The sequence below is a fragment of the Adiantum capillus-veneris genome, chromosome 14 (genome assembly GCF_014529385.1).
Source record: "Adiantum capillus-veneris isolate H3 chromosome 14, ASM1452938v2, whole genome shotgun sequence".
Lineage (NCBI taxonomy): Eukaryota > Viridiplantae > Streptophyta > Polypodiopsida > Polypodiales > Pteridaceae > Adiantum > Adiantum capillus-veneris.
The window spans coordinates 17,323,559-17,339,918 of NC_140944.1; the positions used below are offsets into that span (position 1 = coordinate 17,323,559).

Below are 16,360 nucleotides of genomic sequence, written 5' to 3' on the forward strand. Positions count from 1 at the left end.
CAGTCTGTATTCGTACCTTATATGTTATTATACTTGCCTCTTCTCGATTGGTCAGACAAAATGTTGTAAAAGTGTGTGTATTTGCTGTCTAAATTCCTTTGGAATGCTACTGCAGTTGCTACAACTCTAGTTGCATGGCATAAAATTTCACAACCATACTTTAAAAGGGGTCTGCATATTAAGGACTTCAAGATCCATGCTCACGCTAGAAGGGCATGCTTGATAAATCATATGCTGCATAATGATACTGATTGGTCTCTCTGTTTGTGGAAATTGATTTATGGAATTTGGCATATGTCTAGCTGGGACAAACTATATATTCCTGTTTTAATAAAAACATGTTTTGGTGTTTCAAATATGCTAGCTGGGACAAACTATTTATTGTTGTTTTAATAAAATTAGGTTCTGGTATTTCAAATATGCTTGTAAGATCTTGGAAAAAGACCTGCTCTAATTTGCTGTGGAAAGGTAGGATTAGATACACCGATAATTCACTAGGATTTGAAAGCTTAATCTGGAGCTTTGTCTTTAAAATTCCACCTGCACAACTGATGGGGAGGTCAGCCCTATCCCTTTTCAAAACAGGGATAGTGAAAATCAATCAAATGATGGACTCTAACCTCCATTTGAAACTTTTTTCTGTTGCCAGGAGACAATTCGGGCTTGGAAATCATCAGAGAGGATTATGGCCATCAACTTGGAGCACATGTATACAGCTTGGAAGTGTTCGGCCACCCAAATGTACAAGACAAACACAAAGGCTGGCTACTGCCTAGATATGCAACTAGTACGTGGAACACCCCATCCTTGGTCTTTTATGCAGCTCTACCAAAATCATGTATTTTCTAATGATGTAATAAACAGTGATCTCTGCACATGCAAGTCAAATGGTGGGCCAAATTGATATTTGACATTTGGTCTATCCCCAACCAATTTAAATTCAAGTTTTCTTTGTGGAGAGTCTGTACTGGAGTGCTCCCTACTGCTCTTAACTTCTCTAAGAAGGGGTTCGCTGATGGGAAATGCAATGTATGTAAGAAGGATGAGTCGGTTAGACATGTTTTTTGGCATTGTAAACTTGTAGCTGAATGGTGGAAAAGGTCAATCAGTATGTGGTCAGATGCAGGGGGGTTACAGCTCACAAAATTTTAGTTGACATTCTCTAAAGTTTATTTCGTCAAGATCCTGTGCATGTTTTGGAATTTTCAATTTAGTCATACCGAGTTTGGTTTTGGTGGTTCTCTGGTCCATGCAAAATGCATGTGTATTTGAGGATGCTTCTAAGTTTAATCATACAATCCCTTTGCCTCTCATTGGGGATAGGATGATAGAAGATTCATTAATATTACAAGACAAAAGCCTAAGAGAAAGAGTACTGCGGCTCGTTGGGAAGCTGAAGGCCTAGCACCTTCAAGATGATTATAAGTACGTCAGATAAATCAATTTCGCTCCCCAAGAGAGAGAGAGAGAGAGAGAGAGAGAGAGAGAGAGAGAGAGAGAGAGAGAGAGAGAGAGAGAGAGAGAGAGAGAGAGAGAGAGAGAGAGAGAGAAAGAAAGAGAGAGAGAGAGAGAGAGAGAGAGAGAGAAAATGACGAGAGAGATGAATGGGAGACACGACAAAACCTTGTCAATATAGAGTAAATTATACAAAATATTTATAAATCATCATCCAAAAGATCTATCCAAGTAGCTTGATCGAAATCTAAAACCATGGCTCCTAAATCAATAAGAGAGAAATCGAATTCTCATTTGTGAATGTGTTGGCTTCATCATCTTACATCTCATCATGGCAATCATCCTCACTGAGAATGGTATTATGCTACTAGCAAATAAGGGTAAAGAAAATTTACACTCACTTGCTCAATATTGTGTGGAAAAACTAAGCTGCCATGCCTCTCCATGCGATAGACACTAGAGGCCACCATGTAGAGCCCATTCTCATGCCGTCTACACAAATTTAAAAACCACACTGCACTTAAGGATGAAAATATGAAAGGTTATATGCTCATCAATGTGGCGTGAACAAAAGTGGTGAGCCTTTGACCTTATAAATCTAAAGGAAAGGCACTAGAAAATAGAAAATTCATACAATAATTACAAAGATAAAGTCAAGAACTATGCAATGTGGTTTAAGCATATGAGTATCATAGCTTTGGTATGCAACCTCGTGCATACTCCCATTCTTTGTTGGTGTTTTCCTCTCCACGTGCCTTTGCTTCGGTCATTCTCGCATGGATCCACTCCGCACTAGTGAGATCACGGAAACATGCAAGGTGTCAAGGATTTGGGGGTCCCCTCCTGCTTCCTCAGGGGGGTCACCATTATGTGACTATTACGTGACTGTATTAGGAGGGGTTACTAATTTCAATCTCTTTCACATTTCTACATAGAGAAAGGTCCCTTAAGATGGAAATGGGAAAATTTTTTATAGAGTGAATAGGCAAATCTGTAGTTTATTTGTCAAAAAGTCACAAGAAAGGAGTTTAATAAATATTCCTTGAACGTACGTGATATACACAAATAAAATATAGTGACCCCCCTGAGCTGCCTCTTCAAGCTTGCTTTCATGCTTCCATCTCTTGCAAATTCCTTGCCTTTGCCATTCTTCACAAGCCACCTAGATCTTGGGGGTGCACCCCCTCACATATTGGTGCATGAAATCCTATCAAGGCAATGTAAGTTTTGCAATCAAAGAAGGCCAAGTTTGGAAAGACACGAGGCTAGTCTTTGGCGATGACATTTTTGGAGGCTTAAACTATCCCGAAAAAATAAAAAGGAAAAGAGATAAACGCCTAATAATGCATACAGCAAGAAATTTGAAGTCAATTCATGGATCAATACAAGTACTTGTGTCTATCTATCGAGCATGAAGTTAAAATACTATAATTTTTAACTTAGCCTCTTAAGTCCTAGCATTGATACTAGTTCATGGATCTCAAGGAGGATCAAGAAGCACAATATTTATCATTAGCTAAGCATGTGCAAGATCATGTGTACACAATTTTAGCAGTTTGGGATGTATTGCCTAAAACAAGCATTTACATGGACACAATTTGTTACATTACGTAGATTCCATTGATCTCACAAAATGGACAGCTTTTGTGTGTAACAACTTCTCATTTGAGTTATCACCTTCATCACAACTTTGTGATCCTAACAAAGACTTGAATGTAGGTTAGGTTTAAATCAGGGTTGGCTCTAATTCAAGGATGTTGAAAGATCTACAATGCCATCATTTGTGCCACTTTGGAGTCACTTTCTTGCATCCCACTAGCTCATTAGCCCATGCTAGAAATGGATTACATCAATCTCTCTCTCTCTCTCTCTCTCTCTCTCTCTCTCTCTCTCTCTCTCTCTCTCTCTCTCTCTCTCTCTCTCTCTCTCTCTCTCTCTCTCTCTCTCTCTCTCTCTCTCTCTCTCTCTCTCTCTCTCTCCTTTGAGACATGTGTCACTTATAGATGGACCCTGTGGCACCTCCCCATCTTTGCAACCAGTATGTAGTATGCGTCGATCTTAAGCCATCGTTTGTAAACTTGAACTAGTTTACTTGTGGGTACATTGTGTGAGGGACTCCTTGTTATGGCTGAGATAATGGCGGTTCTACCCCATATAAATGATTTGGGACTAGCTTGTTTGGCATGCGAATCTACTAAAATCTTTTGTAACGGAAGTACATCAAAGGTCCCAATGGAAGAAGTAGTTACCCTTCGTGGAGTATGCCTCCAGTAATATTGTACATACTTCCACGGGGAAAGCACCTTTTCGAGGTAATAGAGGGAAGATCCAAAAGTCCCTTGCTACTTAAGGTACAAGGGAAGATCTTTGTTGCTGCAGATGAGTATAGCCAAGACCTACAAGAATATTTCGAGAAGATTAAGGATGCTATCTCTATCTCACAACAAAGGCAAAAGGGTACTGCTGATAAGCACAGAAGAGCCCAAGCCTTTAAAGAAAGTGATTAGGTCTTGCTTAAATTTCCTACGGCTTGATTAAGTCACACGACAAGAAAAATTCCTACAGGACACCAAAAGTACTATGCTAAGTTAGCAAAAAGGTACTATGGTCCCTTCCAAATTCTTAGACCAATCAATGAGATGGTCTATCAACTTAAATTTCCCAGTCATTGGCTCATACAGAATGCTTTCCATGTGAGCCTACTAAAGCCTTATAATGGAGATCCACCTCCAGAACCAACTATTGAAGACCCACCAGAGATTGAGGACCAAGAAGAGGTGCTACAGCCCGAGTCCATTCTCCGAGATGAAGACAAGGTATTGAGAGGCGGTAAGATTATCCGACAGTATCTTATTAAGTTTAAGAACTATCCTTTTGAAGACTCTAGATGGATGCAAGGCATACAATTAAAGGATAACCTAAATTTTGTCAATGCTTACAATGCTTCCCTAGAGTAAGCAAATGTACAAATGTTTAAAATGAACAAAGTTTTTTGTCTTATAATACTCTCTTTTTCTTCATTGTGCACAAATGTTAAGAAGTATGCCTGCATAGAATCAAGTTTGCAGAGACGACGTCTTCCAAACACCAAGTAGAGCTTGTCACTTTACTATGAAAGATTGATAGGACTAATGCACAGATCGACATGCTTGTGGTAGCTTATACTTTGAAGCACCAAATGGATTAGTCATCCATTATGGAACAATGTGGTAGGGTAAGATAGGGATCCTGTACCCCATAGCCGAGGACACATGTCAACTCCCTAGCCCAATTGCCCCCAAGGTGCATTCAAATCCTATTGGATGGCCATAGAGGTGGACCAATGAGAATTAGGCTACAGTACATTTAGTTTAATTCATTTAAAAACACTTGATAAAAGAACCAATAGAAATTAATCTCTCTAGAAGACTATTGGACAGCCTTGCAAGGGGTCCAATGAGCATTCAGCAGCCCAATGGCTTGCCTGATTCCTATTGGCCAGAAGACTAAGGGGTCCAGAGAGAGTTTAATTGCATTAATTAAATACCTAAAGCTCTCACAAAAGGGGAAAGGGAGACACAGGTCACAACGCTATCACTTATGCTTCTTAATTTTTATTGGCTAAGCTTTACAGAGTCCAATGGGATGCCAACAGGTGCAATTAGCAAGAGGGGTCGACTAAGAGAGAGAGAGAGGGGGACTGAGTTTTGCAAGGCATAATCACTTATACACTCACACAATCTTATGTGAAAAGCAAAGAAGACTCTCTCTCCTTCTCAAGCTTTAATGGAAAGCTCATCATGTACTTTAAGCTTGTGACAAGGGAGGCCTCCACCAACAACTCTTGGCTCTATGATGCAAATCCAACAAAGATCCAAGCTCCACTGCATGCTCATCTCCTCTACCATGCTAGTTATTAAGCCATGCTAAGATTTTATGAGTGATTATGTAAGGATATATACTTCTTTCTTGTAAGAATACTCCTTCTTCCTCTTAATCTATTGTAATACCCTGCTAGCTCTCACCATCTTTGAAGGTGTGTGATGTCTTCGGTCTGAGACCGTGAGGGAATTGATGTTGTGTTTTATAAGTGTGAGCATGGTGCTTTAAGCTTCCATCTTCATTGCACCATCAAGTTATTGAAGGAACACAAAGTATTGTATGGTAAAATGTCTACCTTGATGGGGGAAACATAAAATACAAAGCCTTTTGGAGAGGGGACCGGCCCCATGTAAAGCCAGTCCTCAACTATTGTAAATAGCTTAATTTATCCCTCTTTTTGAAGTATTGTTCAAGCCTATCTAACTAGGTGTTCTGATTTTTATTGCTCTCTCCATCCAACCACTCTTGCTATGCTCATTAGGAATTTATTCTAATGAAATGCTTACTATGTCTATGTTATTTTCCGCTACACACAAATTACTAGACCATTAGATGTTACAAAAAGAGCACAAAGTTGTCTTGAGTTTTCCCATAAGTAGCAATCTGAAGCAATGTGAAGGTGCTCGAAGTTACAATAGTGTGTGACAAATACTCTGATTCCTTATGATTTTTAACTTTTCTCCCAAATCCTACCCTACCTGAGTGGATAGTTATTCAGATTGCTAGGTTACCTTGACCATTGAAGATTGTTCCTAATGCATTTGGCCTTGAGTCATGAGGGCTTCCCTTGGTAATTTAATGAAAGGTTGCATATGTAGCACTCGTTAAAAATGACAGGAGATGTTTCCCAGTAAGAGAAGATTAGCAAGGTTGGTGACCCTAGATCTTGGGGTTGTACCCCCTCACGTAATTGTGAGGGGTGCACCACCTCACATAATGGTGCATGAAATTCTATCAAGGCAATGTAAGTTTTGCAGTCAAAGGAGGCCAAGTTTGGAAAGACATGAGCCTAGTCTTTGGCGACGGCAATTTTGGAAGCTTATTTCTTAAGAAACTATTTCCAAAAAATAATAAGTAAAAGAGATAAAAGCCTAGTGATGCATACACCGAATTCAATTCATGGATCGATACAAGTACTCGTCTCTATCTATCAAGTATGAAGTCAAAATACTATAATGTCTAGTTTAGACTCTCAAGTCCTAGCATGGATACTAGTTTTGGATCTCAAGGAGGATGAAGCAGCACAATAGTTATCATTAGTAAAGTGCGCATGTGCAAGATCATGTGTACACAATTTAGCAGTTTGAAATGTATTGCCTAAAACAAGCATTTACATGGAGACAATTTGTTACATTACGTAGTATCCATTGATCTCACAAAAAGGATACCTTTTGCGTTTAACAACTTCTCATTTGACTTATCACCTTCATCAAAACTTTGTGATCCTGATAAAGACTTGAATGTAAGTTAGGTTTAAAGTAGGGTTGGCTCTAATTCAAGGATGTTGCAAGACCTACAATGCCATCATTTGTGCCGCTTTAATGTCACTTGTCTTGCATCCCAATAGCTCATTAGCCCATGCTCGAAATGGATTACATCAACATCATACTAAAGCCACTATCACAAACTCTCTCTCTCTCTCTCTCTCTCTCTCTCTCTCTCTAGCACAAAACTACAATTTTAAAGAACAATTCGTAGCCTCTTTGGTCGACAAGGATTGAATGCCATTAACTCATCTATTAATCCTTTCATATTACCCATGATACAATATGACCATAGCCTTGATCTTTTCATCTTTGTGTTGTTTTCATATTCTCTTTTGTGTTCTTTCTTTGTGTGTGTGAGTACAAGAGAGAAAGAATGAAGCTTCTTTGATTGCACTTCCTTCCAAACCCTATACTTCATGGCATCTATGGTTTAACTCAATCATATAGTTTTTGGAGTTCTCTCAGAAACTCTCACCGCCAAAAGCCCGGTGCTTTCCTGGTAAGACTGCAAATTTCTTGACAGCGTACTCGCGCTCGTACGGTGTGGGGTCACGTCCTGTCATCGACCACTGTTCAAAACATACAAAGAATCCATTATGTTAGAATTTAAAAGTACAAATATATGTAAGTACCAAACCTAAAGAGCAATGGAAAAACACTTACAAAATCATCCACAAATGATGCCCACCCACCGCTCACCAAGTGGTCGAGCTCCCTGTCTCTACTCGCGCTTTGGATGCCTCCTTTTGTTGCTTTTAGTTGTCATGATTCTCGCGCGCTGCTCGCTTTGCATTCTTCCAATCCTCTTTGGCCAGCAAATATGTTCTGTTTCACCCATGTTTTATCGCTTTTTGTACTTCAGAACGCTTGTGCTTGGAGTGTTTGCGCATTTCAACCTTCATCAGGTCTTCATTGAAGCGCTCATCTTGTGGCCTTACGTATGCTGCTTGACCAAAGCACCTCCGAACAAGTCTATTGGGTTGCAAGATTGCTGCATGTTGGCCAGCGTCAGAGTCCAACGAGTTATAATTGGAAACAACTCGATCTATAAATAGATGGATCAAACTAACCAAATTTGCAAACGTGCTGCAAAGAAACATGTCTTGTCCATCGCACAACATGCTTGCATTGATTACAAGGACATAAGATTCTTGTTCAGAGATAGGTGTTTTGGTTCGACGGCCCCGCATCCTCGTCACTACTCATAATGAATGTAAAAACCTTATAACCTAGACATAAATTTAATCTTCTATTGGCAACCTGTGTCTTTTCTCTCTCTCTCCTTGTTCACACTGTAAACTACCTCACATTCTCTAGTCATGTCCAATCCCCGCACACCTCGGTCTAGAGGTGCATGGAGATCAGAACCACCGGGTTATAATCTCGTCTTTATTGGTCAATGCGTATATTTGTGGGTACTAGAAATCTACACACCCACGTCTACATGATAGTGCATGTAGTGGACAAAACCCCTTTGTTTGAGGGATTACTTAGCACATTACATGCTGGCCTCCAATCTGAGTATCATGCGATGTAAACCTTTCCAACTTAAGGTCGCATCCGTAGAGAGGAAGAGAGGGATCACCGTTCGCCTAACTCTAATTTTTTTCACGTAATCCCAAAGGTAGACTTTAATATGAAAACTAAATCCAAAATCTAATCTTAAATATAATCTAATTGAACATATGGTGATTCACGGCTAATTGAATATGGTTAGTGTGTGAGTTAATACGTGTGAGATTCTGTACACATTGTTGTGTAACTAGTGTTTGCTCTTTGGACAACGCCTTCATTGACATGCACTAAAATCTAACTTAAATCTAATCTAATCTTAAATCGAACATAAATCTAGACCTAATCTAATCTTAAACTCAAAATAAACCTATATCTAATGTAATCTTAAATCTAACCAAAACCTAAATGTAATCTAACTTAAATGTAAATCTAATCTAGTTAATCTTAAATATTTTAAATCTAATTTAATCTTAAACTCAACATAAACCTAAATCTAATCCAATCTTAAATCCTAAACCTAAATGTAATTTAACTTAAATCTAACATAGCTAGCTAATCTTAAATCTTGCCCTAACTTTAAATTTAACCTAACCTTGATTTAACATAAATCTAAATCTAACCTAATCTTAAACTCAACATAAACATAAATCTAAATTTAATCTAACCTAATCTTAAATCTAATATAAATCTTTAGCTAATCTTAAGTCTAACCTAATTTTAAATTTAGCATAAATTTTAAATATAAGTTAAATGTAATCTAGCTTAATCTTAGATCTTAATCTAGCCTAATTTTAATAAAATATAATTTTAAATCTAACCTAAACCTAAATCATAATATAACATTTCCTTTCATATTTTCTCTACTTTTTTTATCTCTCTCTCTCTCTCTCTCTCTCTCTCTCTCTCTCTCTCTCTCTCTCTCTCTCTCTCTCTCTCTCTCTCTCTCTCTATGAGTGATTATGTGAGGAGATATACTTCTTTCTTGTAAGAATACTCCTTCTTCCTCTTAATCTATTGTCATACCTTGGTAGCTGTCACCATCTTCGAAGGTGTGTGAGGTCTTGGGTCTGAGACCGTGAGGGAATTGATGTTGTGTTTTATAAGTGTGAGCATGGTTCTTGAAGCTTCCATCTTCGTTACACAAAGTATTGTATGGTAAAATGTCTCCCTTGATGGGGGAAACCTATAATACAAAGCCTTTTGGAGGGGAGACTGGATCCATGTAAATCAGTTCCTCAACTGTTGTCAACAACTTAATTTCTCTCGCTTTTTAAAGTATTTTTCATGCCTATCTAACTAGGTGTTATGCGTTTTGTTGCTCTCTCCATCCAAGCACTCTTGCTATGCTCATTAGGAATTTATTATAATGAAACGCTCACTATGTCTATGCGATTTTATGCTACACACATATTACTAGACCATTAAATGTTAGAAAAAGAGCACAAAGTTGTCTTGAGTTTTACCATAGGTAGCAATGTGAAGCTATGATAAGGATATCTAAGCTACGATAGTAAATTGCACAATACAAAATGAGCACGTAAGCATTGGCTAAGAGCTTTGGTGTGTGACAAACACTCTGATTGCTTATGATTTTTAACTTTTTCCCCAAATCCTACCCTACCCGAGTTGATAGCTATTCAGATTGCAAGGTTACATTGACCATTGAAGATTGTTCCTAATGCATTTGGCCTTTGATCATGAGGGCTTCCCTTGGTAATTTAATGAAAGGTTGAACATGTAGCACTCATTAAAAAATGACAGGAGATGTTTCCCAGTAAGAGAAGATTAGTAAGGTTGGTGGCCATAGATTTTGGGGGTGCACCCCCTCACATAATGGTGCATGAAATTATATCAAGGCAATGTAAGTTTTTTGATCAAAGAAGGCCAAGTTTGGAAAGACACGAGCCTAGTCTCTGTGATGGCAATTTTGGAAGCTTATTTTGTAAGAAACTATTCCCAAAAAAAATAAGGAAAAGAGATAAAAGCCTAATGATGCATACAATGATAAATTTGAAGTCAATTCTTGGATCAATAGAATCTTGACTCTACTCAAGATTTTTAGAAAATATATCAAAATTAAATAAATACCGAGGTTGGAAAAGTGTTAGAGGCTGCAATATTACTTTCTTCTCTTGATAAATTTTACCTTGAATATGAAGGACATCTTTGCAACATTTTGATGTAGTTTGAAGCTAGCTAGCTTAAACAAGTTGTGACCTTTGAATCCAAATCTAAGCCAAAGATCTATGTTTTTCTTATACCCTAGATTGGACATGTGGTGGACCTTGTGCCTGTGTGTTCTTGAACATGTTTTTCTTGTAGCTTAGATTGGACATGTGGTGGACCTTGTGCCCGTGTGTTCTTGAACATGTTTTGGCTTTTAGTATTCACTTTAAGTACTAAGATTTAATAGAGTGTAGACTGGACATGTTTGCCACAATAGATTGCAGTTTAGACAAGTAGTGCCTTGTGTACCAATGCTAACAATGGTTGCAAGGATTCTAATAATGACTTTACCTTAAATAATACAAGTACTTGTCTCTATCTATCAAGCATGAAGTTAAAATACTATAATGTCTAATTTAGCCCCTTAAGTCCTAGCATTGTTACTAGTTGATGGATCTCAAGGAGGATCAAGCAGCACAATAGTTATCATTAGTTAAGCATGCATGTGCAAGATCATGTGTACAAAATTTAGCCAGTTTGGGATGTATTTCCTAAAACAAGCATTTACATGGAGACGATTTGTTACATTACGTAGTGTCCATTGATCTCACAAAAAGGACAGCTTTGTGTGTCAAGGACCGGGTCAATGGTTGGCTGCCAATGGGAAGGGATCCTAGGGCTCTCTCTCTCTCTCTCTCTCTCTCTCTCTCTCTCTCTCTCTCTCTCTCTCTCTCTCTCTCTCTCTCTCTCTCTCTCTCTCTCTCTCTCTCTCTCTCTCTATCTATCTATCTATCTGCTTCAAGCTAGGCTACCATGGTGTGGGTAGGGTCCCTTGGAAGAAGGTGAAAGGGCTGCACCGAATAGCATGACGGGCTCCAACCGACCACGAGAATGGTCGGTTGCACACACATGGTGGGGTGTCGACCTGGACGAAAGTCTGCATGGTTGGGTGCGATGGGAGAACCTCTTCATGGGTAAAAATCCCGTTGTAGCATCATTTGTAGATGAAGCCGGGATGGCAGGCTCATTTCCTCTGTCTTCTCCTGCGCAAGCAGCCGTTGCCATCGCTACTGTAGTTTTTATTTTTGTTGAGCTTCACACTTGGCCCTTGGCCAAGGACTTTGTGATTAAATTTATCAAGAGTCCATCACCCACGGCAAAGCCAAGCCTAGCTGTTTTTGAGATGGTTAGGAGCAAGGGCTTCAGATTACATGAGCATCCCTTCAACAAATTTTTTGGTTCTTTGGATAGCATTACCATGGATTTGGCACACCATGTCATCTCCTCGACTGCCGCAATTTTGACAAGGCATCAACTTGTCAAGGCATGCAAGGCATGTGAGCAACACGATATCTACAACACTCAGTTGGATGAGAAGGAATTAGCATCATGCCAATGGAAAGGAACAATCCGCACAACATGCAAGGCTGCAAACAAGTTCCAAAACTTTGACTACGCACAAAAAGCAAATCGGTAGCCACAGCCTCACGCATGGCTACTAGCACGACCATTTTTTACGGCATGGCAATAACATGCAATCAAAAATACTACTGCGAGTTATGTGGCAAGGACGCTCCTCGGTTTCGGGAGGCAATCTACACACAAATAGCAGACATGGTATGCATATCTTGTTCACTTTTCTTATTTGATTAGTTACAATTATGCAGTGCAAGAAATTTCTAAGGCTACAACACGCTTGGCATGCATGGTCGTGAAACATTCAGGATATTGACAACATGGCATATGGATTCGCGTGATTACTGAGACGGCAAGCACAAGGTGCTTCTGTTGCGCGAGCTTTTGCGGCAGAAGCAAGCATGCATGGCATGTATTGGAAGAAGTGAGAGATGTGTGTGTTGATTGTGGGCTATAAGAGAGAGGCAGAGGGATCAAAATTATCCCTTTACTCTAGCTTCAATCCCATTGGCTCAAGCCTAGGGCTATCCAATCATAGGCTTTGGTCATAACAAGAAATAGGGGAAGCAATTGGACAAGTGTCATTCTTTCTCCCTTGAGAGAGATAGTTTAATTAATTATTTAATTGAATCTAAATTCTCATTGGTCCTCCCTATAGGCCATTAAATAGGATTCAAGCATATTATGCGGGAATTAAAACTAGGGACCTCGCATGTGTCCTTTATGCCTCTTGAGGAAAAGGGGACACTTGAGTGTGAGTGTGTGTGTTATCTCTCCTTTCCCTACAATTAGGGCTTGCCCCCTCCTTTGTAGGCTTCTTGGTAATTTGAAGCACCTGAAGCACCTTAGTCGGTAAGCTCCTCAAGTACCTTAGTTAGTAAGCACCTCAGCTTGCCTTTTGCCTAAGGTCTAAGATACCTAAAGTTTTCCATAGTCTTACCAAAATGTCGTAGGTCTTTAATGAATCTAACCCTAAGGTCATTTAAGATCAATTAAAATAACATTGCTCTTTTGTAGACCATATCCTTTTGGACCCCTATTGAGAGATAAGTATCCCTCCTCCTTGCCCCCCCTACAGAGATATTAACTCTAGTAGAACATATCTATATCCGAACTCTTGTTCCAATTTATCTCCTCGTATTAAATGATCAATAAAACATGAGAAAATCGTTTGGGATAGGTGAATATTATACTTTATGACATTAATTACTGGAAAATTCCAATGAGACACACATTGTTGAATTCAAGGATGGATTAAATGCTATTGTCAAGATTAATGACTTGGGGATTCTGGCTAGTTTTGAGTGTCGCACAACGAGCATTGCTAATCTTAAGAATCTATTGTAGTGCATTGAAGATTTTTCCTATTGCATTTGGCATTTGAATCATTAGGGCTTCCCTTCCTAGTTCAAAAAAGGGTTGTATACGTGGAACTCATTAAAAAATGATGGAAGATGTTTCCAAATAAGAGAAACTAGCAAGATGGTGGACCTAGATCTTGGGGACACACGAAATTTTGTGGAGTGTGTAGTTTAGTAGATAATGCATGAATCTTCTACAGTCTCTCTTGGTAGCATTTTGAGCTTGGAGTGCACAATATATGGGCATCATGTATTGTGATCCTTTTCCTTTTTATAGAAGCATGGCACTAATAGCATCATCTCCCACTGATGCGTTCCCATAAAACTCTTTTTCCCAATGTAGAGCTTGCATAATAGGAAGAGAACCCAAAATATCCTTGAATTTCTCAAAAAACTTTGTACATTCAACAATCCAAATCAATGGGTCCACCTTTGATGCTTGTTGTAAAGGATAGAGAATCTCTGATGATAGATAGGGACATGAATCTACTCATATACCTAGATTTTTGGATAAAAATGGTCCCTCTGATTGATTGGTCTAAGAATTTGGAATGGACCATAGTACCTTTTTATTAACTTAGCATAGTACTCTTGGTGTCCTCTAGGATTCTTTCCCGTCATGTGCCTTAATCAAGTGTTAGGAAATTTAAGCAATAACTCATCATTTTCTTTAAAGTCTTGGTCTCTTCTGTGCTTATCAGCAGTAGCCTTTTGCCTCTGCTGTGAGATAGAGATAGCATCCTTACTCTTTTGGAAAGATTCTTGTAGGTTGCGGCTATACTCATCTGCAACAAAGATCTTCCCATGTACCTTAAGTAGTGAGGCGGTCCGGGGCGGGCAACAAGAAGAGCGGCCTCTAAACACCCTTTGACGCTCCCGTGCTGCTCAATTGGGGCTGGGGCGAGCACAATCAGAGACAAAAACAACCCACAGCCAGAAACCAAACAAGAAAAGGGGCACCACTTAGTTGTAGATGCGAACTAGGACGCACGTGATATCTCCTTGTACTCAAACCCACAAAGAGATGGGAATGCAAGATAGCCACACACACCAAACACAAACATTCACCACGCCAGAGAGAGGTAAAGAGCACAAATCAACTTGAGCAACTCAGTCTTAGCCTTAAAGACTAGATGCACACAAAGCTTGAGGAGAAATAGAGAGACAACACAAAACTTGACCTTGTTGCCAATACACAAATTGTCCTAGGGTCACAGGAGCCCTCTCACCGAGCACCCTCTTACAATTGACCTTTTAGGCAAACAATTCAACAAGCCCTCAAACCACCAAGCATAAAATGGCACAACAAACTTCAAGGACAATATACCTTCAACCACCTGATGAGCCAACTTATCAAGTCAATTTGGAGAGAAGAGTCGTAGTTGCAGCATACAATTGCACCCAAAACTATAAATCTTATTTATGCACAAGAGTAGGCTACAAGTGTGGTGAAGAGTATGGCATACACTCCACTCCTCCAGATGGAATATCTAATTTCAAGCTTCTCCATGCACCTATGTGTAGTGATGGAATAGAGCACTCACAATGCACACACACTCTACACAACTAGGCTTGAAGAGTGGTGTGTTATGTGTTGAGAATGGTGTGGTGTAGTGTGATCATGTGATCATTTATAAGGGAGAGAAGGGCTCTATTTATAGGTTTTAGAAGCCCCGATTTGGATTAGGCCTAATCAAGTTTATTTAAAGGAATAAAAGATTATGCATATATTTATTTTTTTTAATGAGGGTGGGTCTCTCTTGTCTTTTGAGTCACATGGATGTGGGCTCAAGGGAAGAGAATTATTGAGGATGAAAGGAGAGAGGGATTGAGTGAATAATTTGGGAGGGCCTACTCTAGTAGAGGGTGCGTTTTACAATAAGGTTAGTGGTTATTAGTTAGTAATTATCACTAAAAAATATTTACAAAATCATTCACCAAAATATGGTAAGATATATGATGAGAAAAGTTAGAGAAGGGATAAGCTTGTAAAGCAAGGTTGAATCTTGGAGAAGTTGACATTCACCTCTTTACAACACCGGTAGAAGAAGCGGTCAGCATGACGAAGTAGCGCGTGTCGGTGAAGCTATGTTATCTTCAAACCTTGGAAAAATCATGATAAAAACCTTCATTTGCAGAGGTTATCTTTGGATTTTTGCTGATTTTTGAAGTTCTTTACAAAGCTGAAGAGAGTATGGTAATATGGACATATATGTAGAGAGAAAGGGGGACACATAGGGTGTAGAAATAGAGGATGAAGGCTATGGAGGTGTGAGAGATGTGGCAATGGTGAAGAGGGTGAATTAGGACATGGGAGTTGCAGGTTTGGGAGTGGAAAGGAGAGGGAGGAGTGTGTGTGAAAGAGGAAAATGATAAAGTGGAAGAGGGAGTGTGGCTGCATAGCATGGGCAAACTGGGGTCCACCAATAAAATCATAGCTCACAGTTCGTAGCTCAAAAAAATATGAAAAGATTTGAGGTGAAAGTTCAGCTCACGAGCTACAACTTTTGTTTGTATCACCTTTTCAAATTCGGGGAGCATGTGATCTTGAAAAATTCAGCAAAACCGACTGTTTTTTCCACTGCACAAGGTCCTTGTGAGGTCCTTCTTTGGATGATTCTTTTGAATACCTCCAAGAGTGAGCTCCCCATGGTGCATGCATGCATTCCACATACCCTTGACCTTATTTGGTAGGTCTATAATTGAAGATATTGTTGAGATCATGATATAAGTGAATAGTATAACTAAGAAAATCAAATATTGAGGGGTCTAAAAAAATATGTACATGTCAAATATAAATAATATAGGTGGAAAAAATATAAAGGGGTCAAAATAAATCTCTCTCATTATAAGTCTACCATAAAAATATGAATATTTTTGGTGGTCTAATTTATGTGAGTAATAGAGAATAGATGTAGGAAGGAAAAAATGACAATAGTGAAAAAATATACACATAAATAAACTAGTTTTTTTGGATTTTTGTTGGGATGGAGTTACACCAAAAATAAGAGAAGCTTGCATGAAATTATTTTTATATGGAATAACGAGTACGCAAAATGGTAAGAAAAAATATGGTAATGTTGAATCAATGTACATAGC

General features: G+C 39.0%; 1 protein-coding gene and 1 pseudogene across 1 annotated transcript; one reads left to right on the forward strand and one right to left on the reverse strand.

Annotated features, from left to right (window-relative positions):
• LOC147441979 (uncharacterized) overlaps positions 1–16,360 on the reverse strand; it is a 73,479-nt pseudogene that overhangs the window by 44,188 nt on the left and 12,931 nt on the right.
• Positions 11,350–11,961, forward strand: LOC147441981 (uncharacterized). The gene has a single exon (XM_086529557.1). The coding sequence runs from the start codon at positions 11,350–11,352 to the stop codon at positions 11,959–11,961; it is 612 nt and encodes a 203-aa protein (XP_086385683.1).

What these genes read in the sequence shown, in the direction of transcription:
- LOC147441981 (XM_086529557.1), top strand. Translation starts at nt 11,350, where the DNA reads ATGACGGGCTCCAACCGACCACGAGAATGGTCGGTTGCACACACATGG.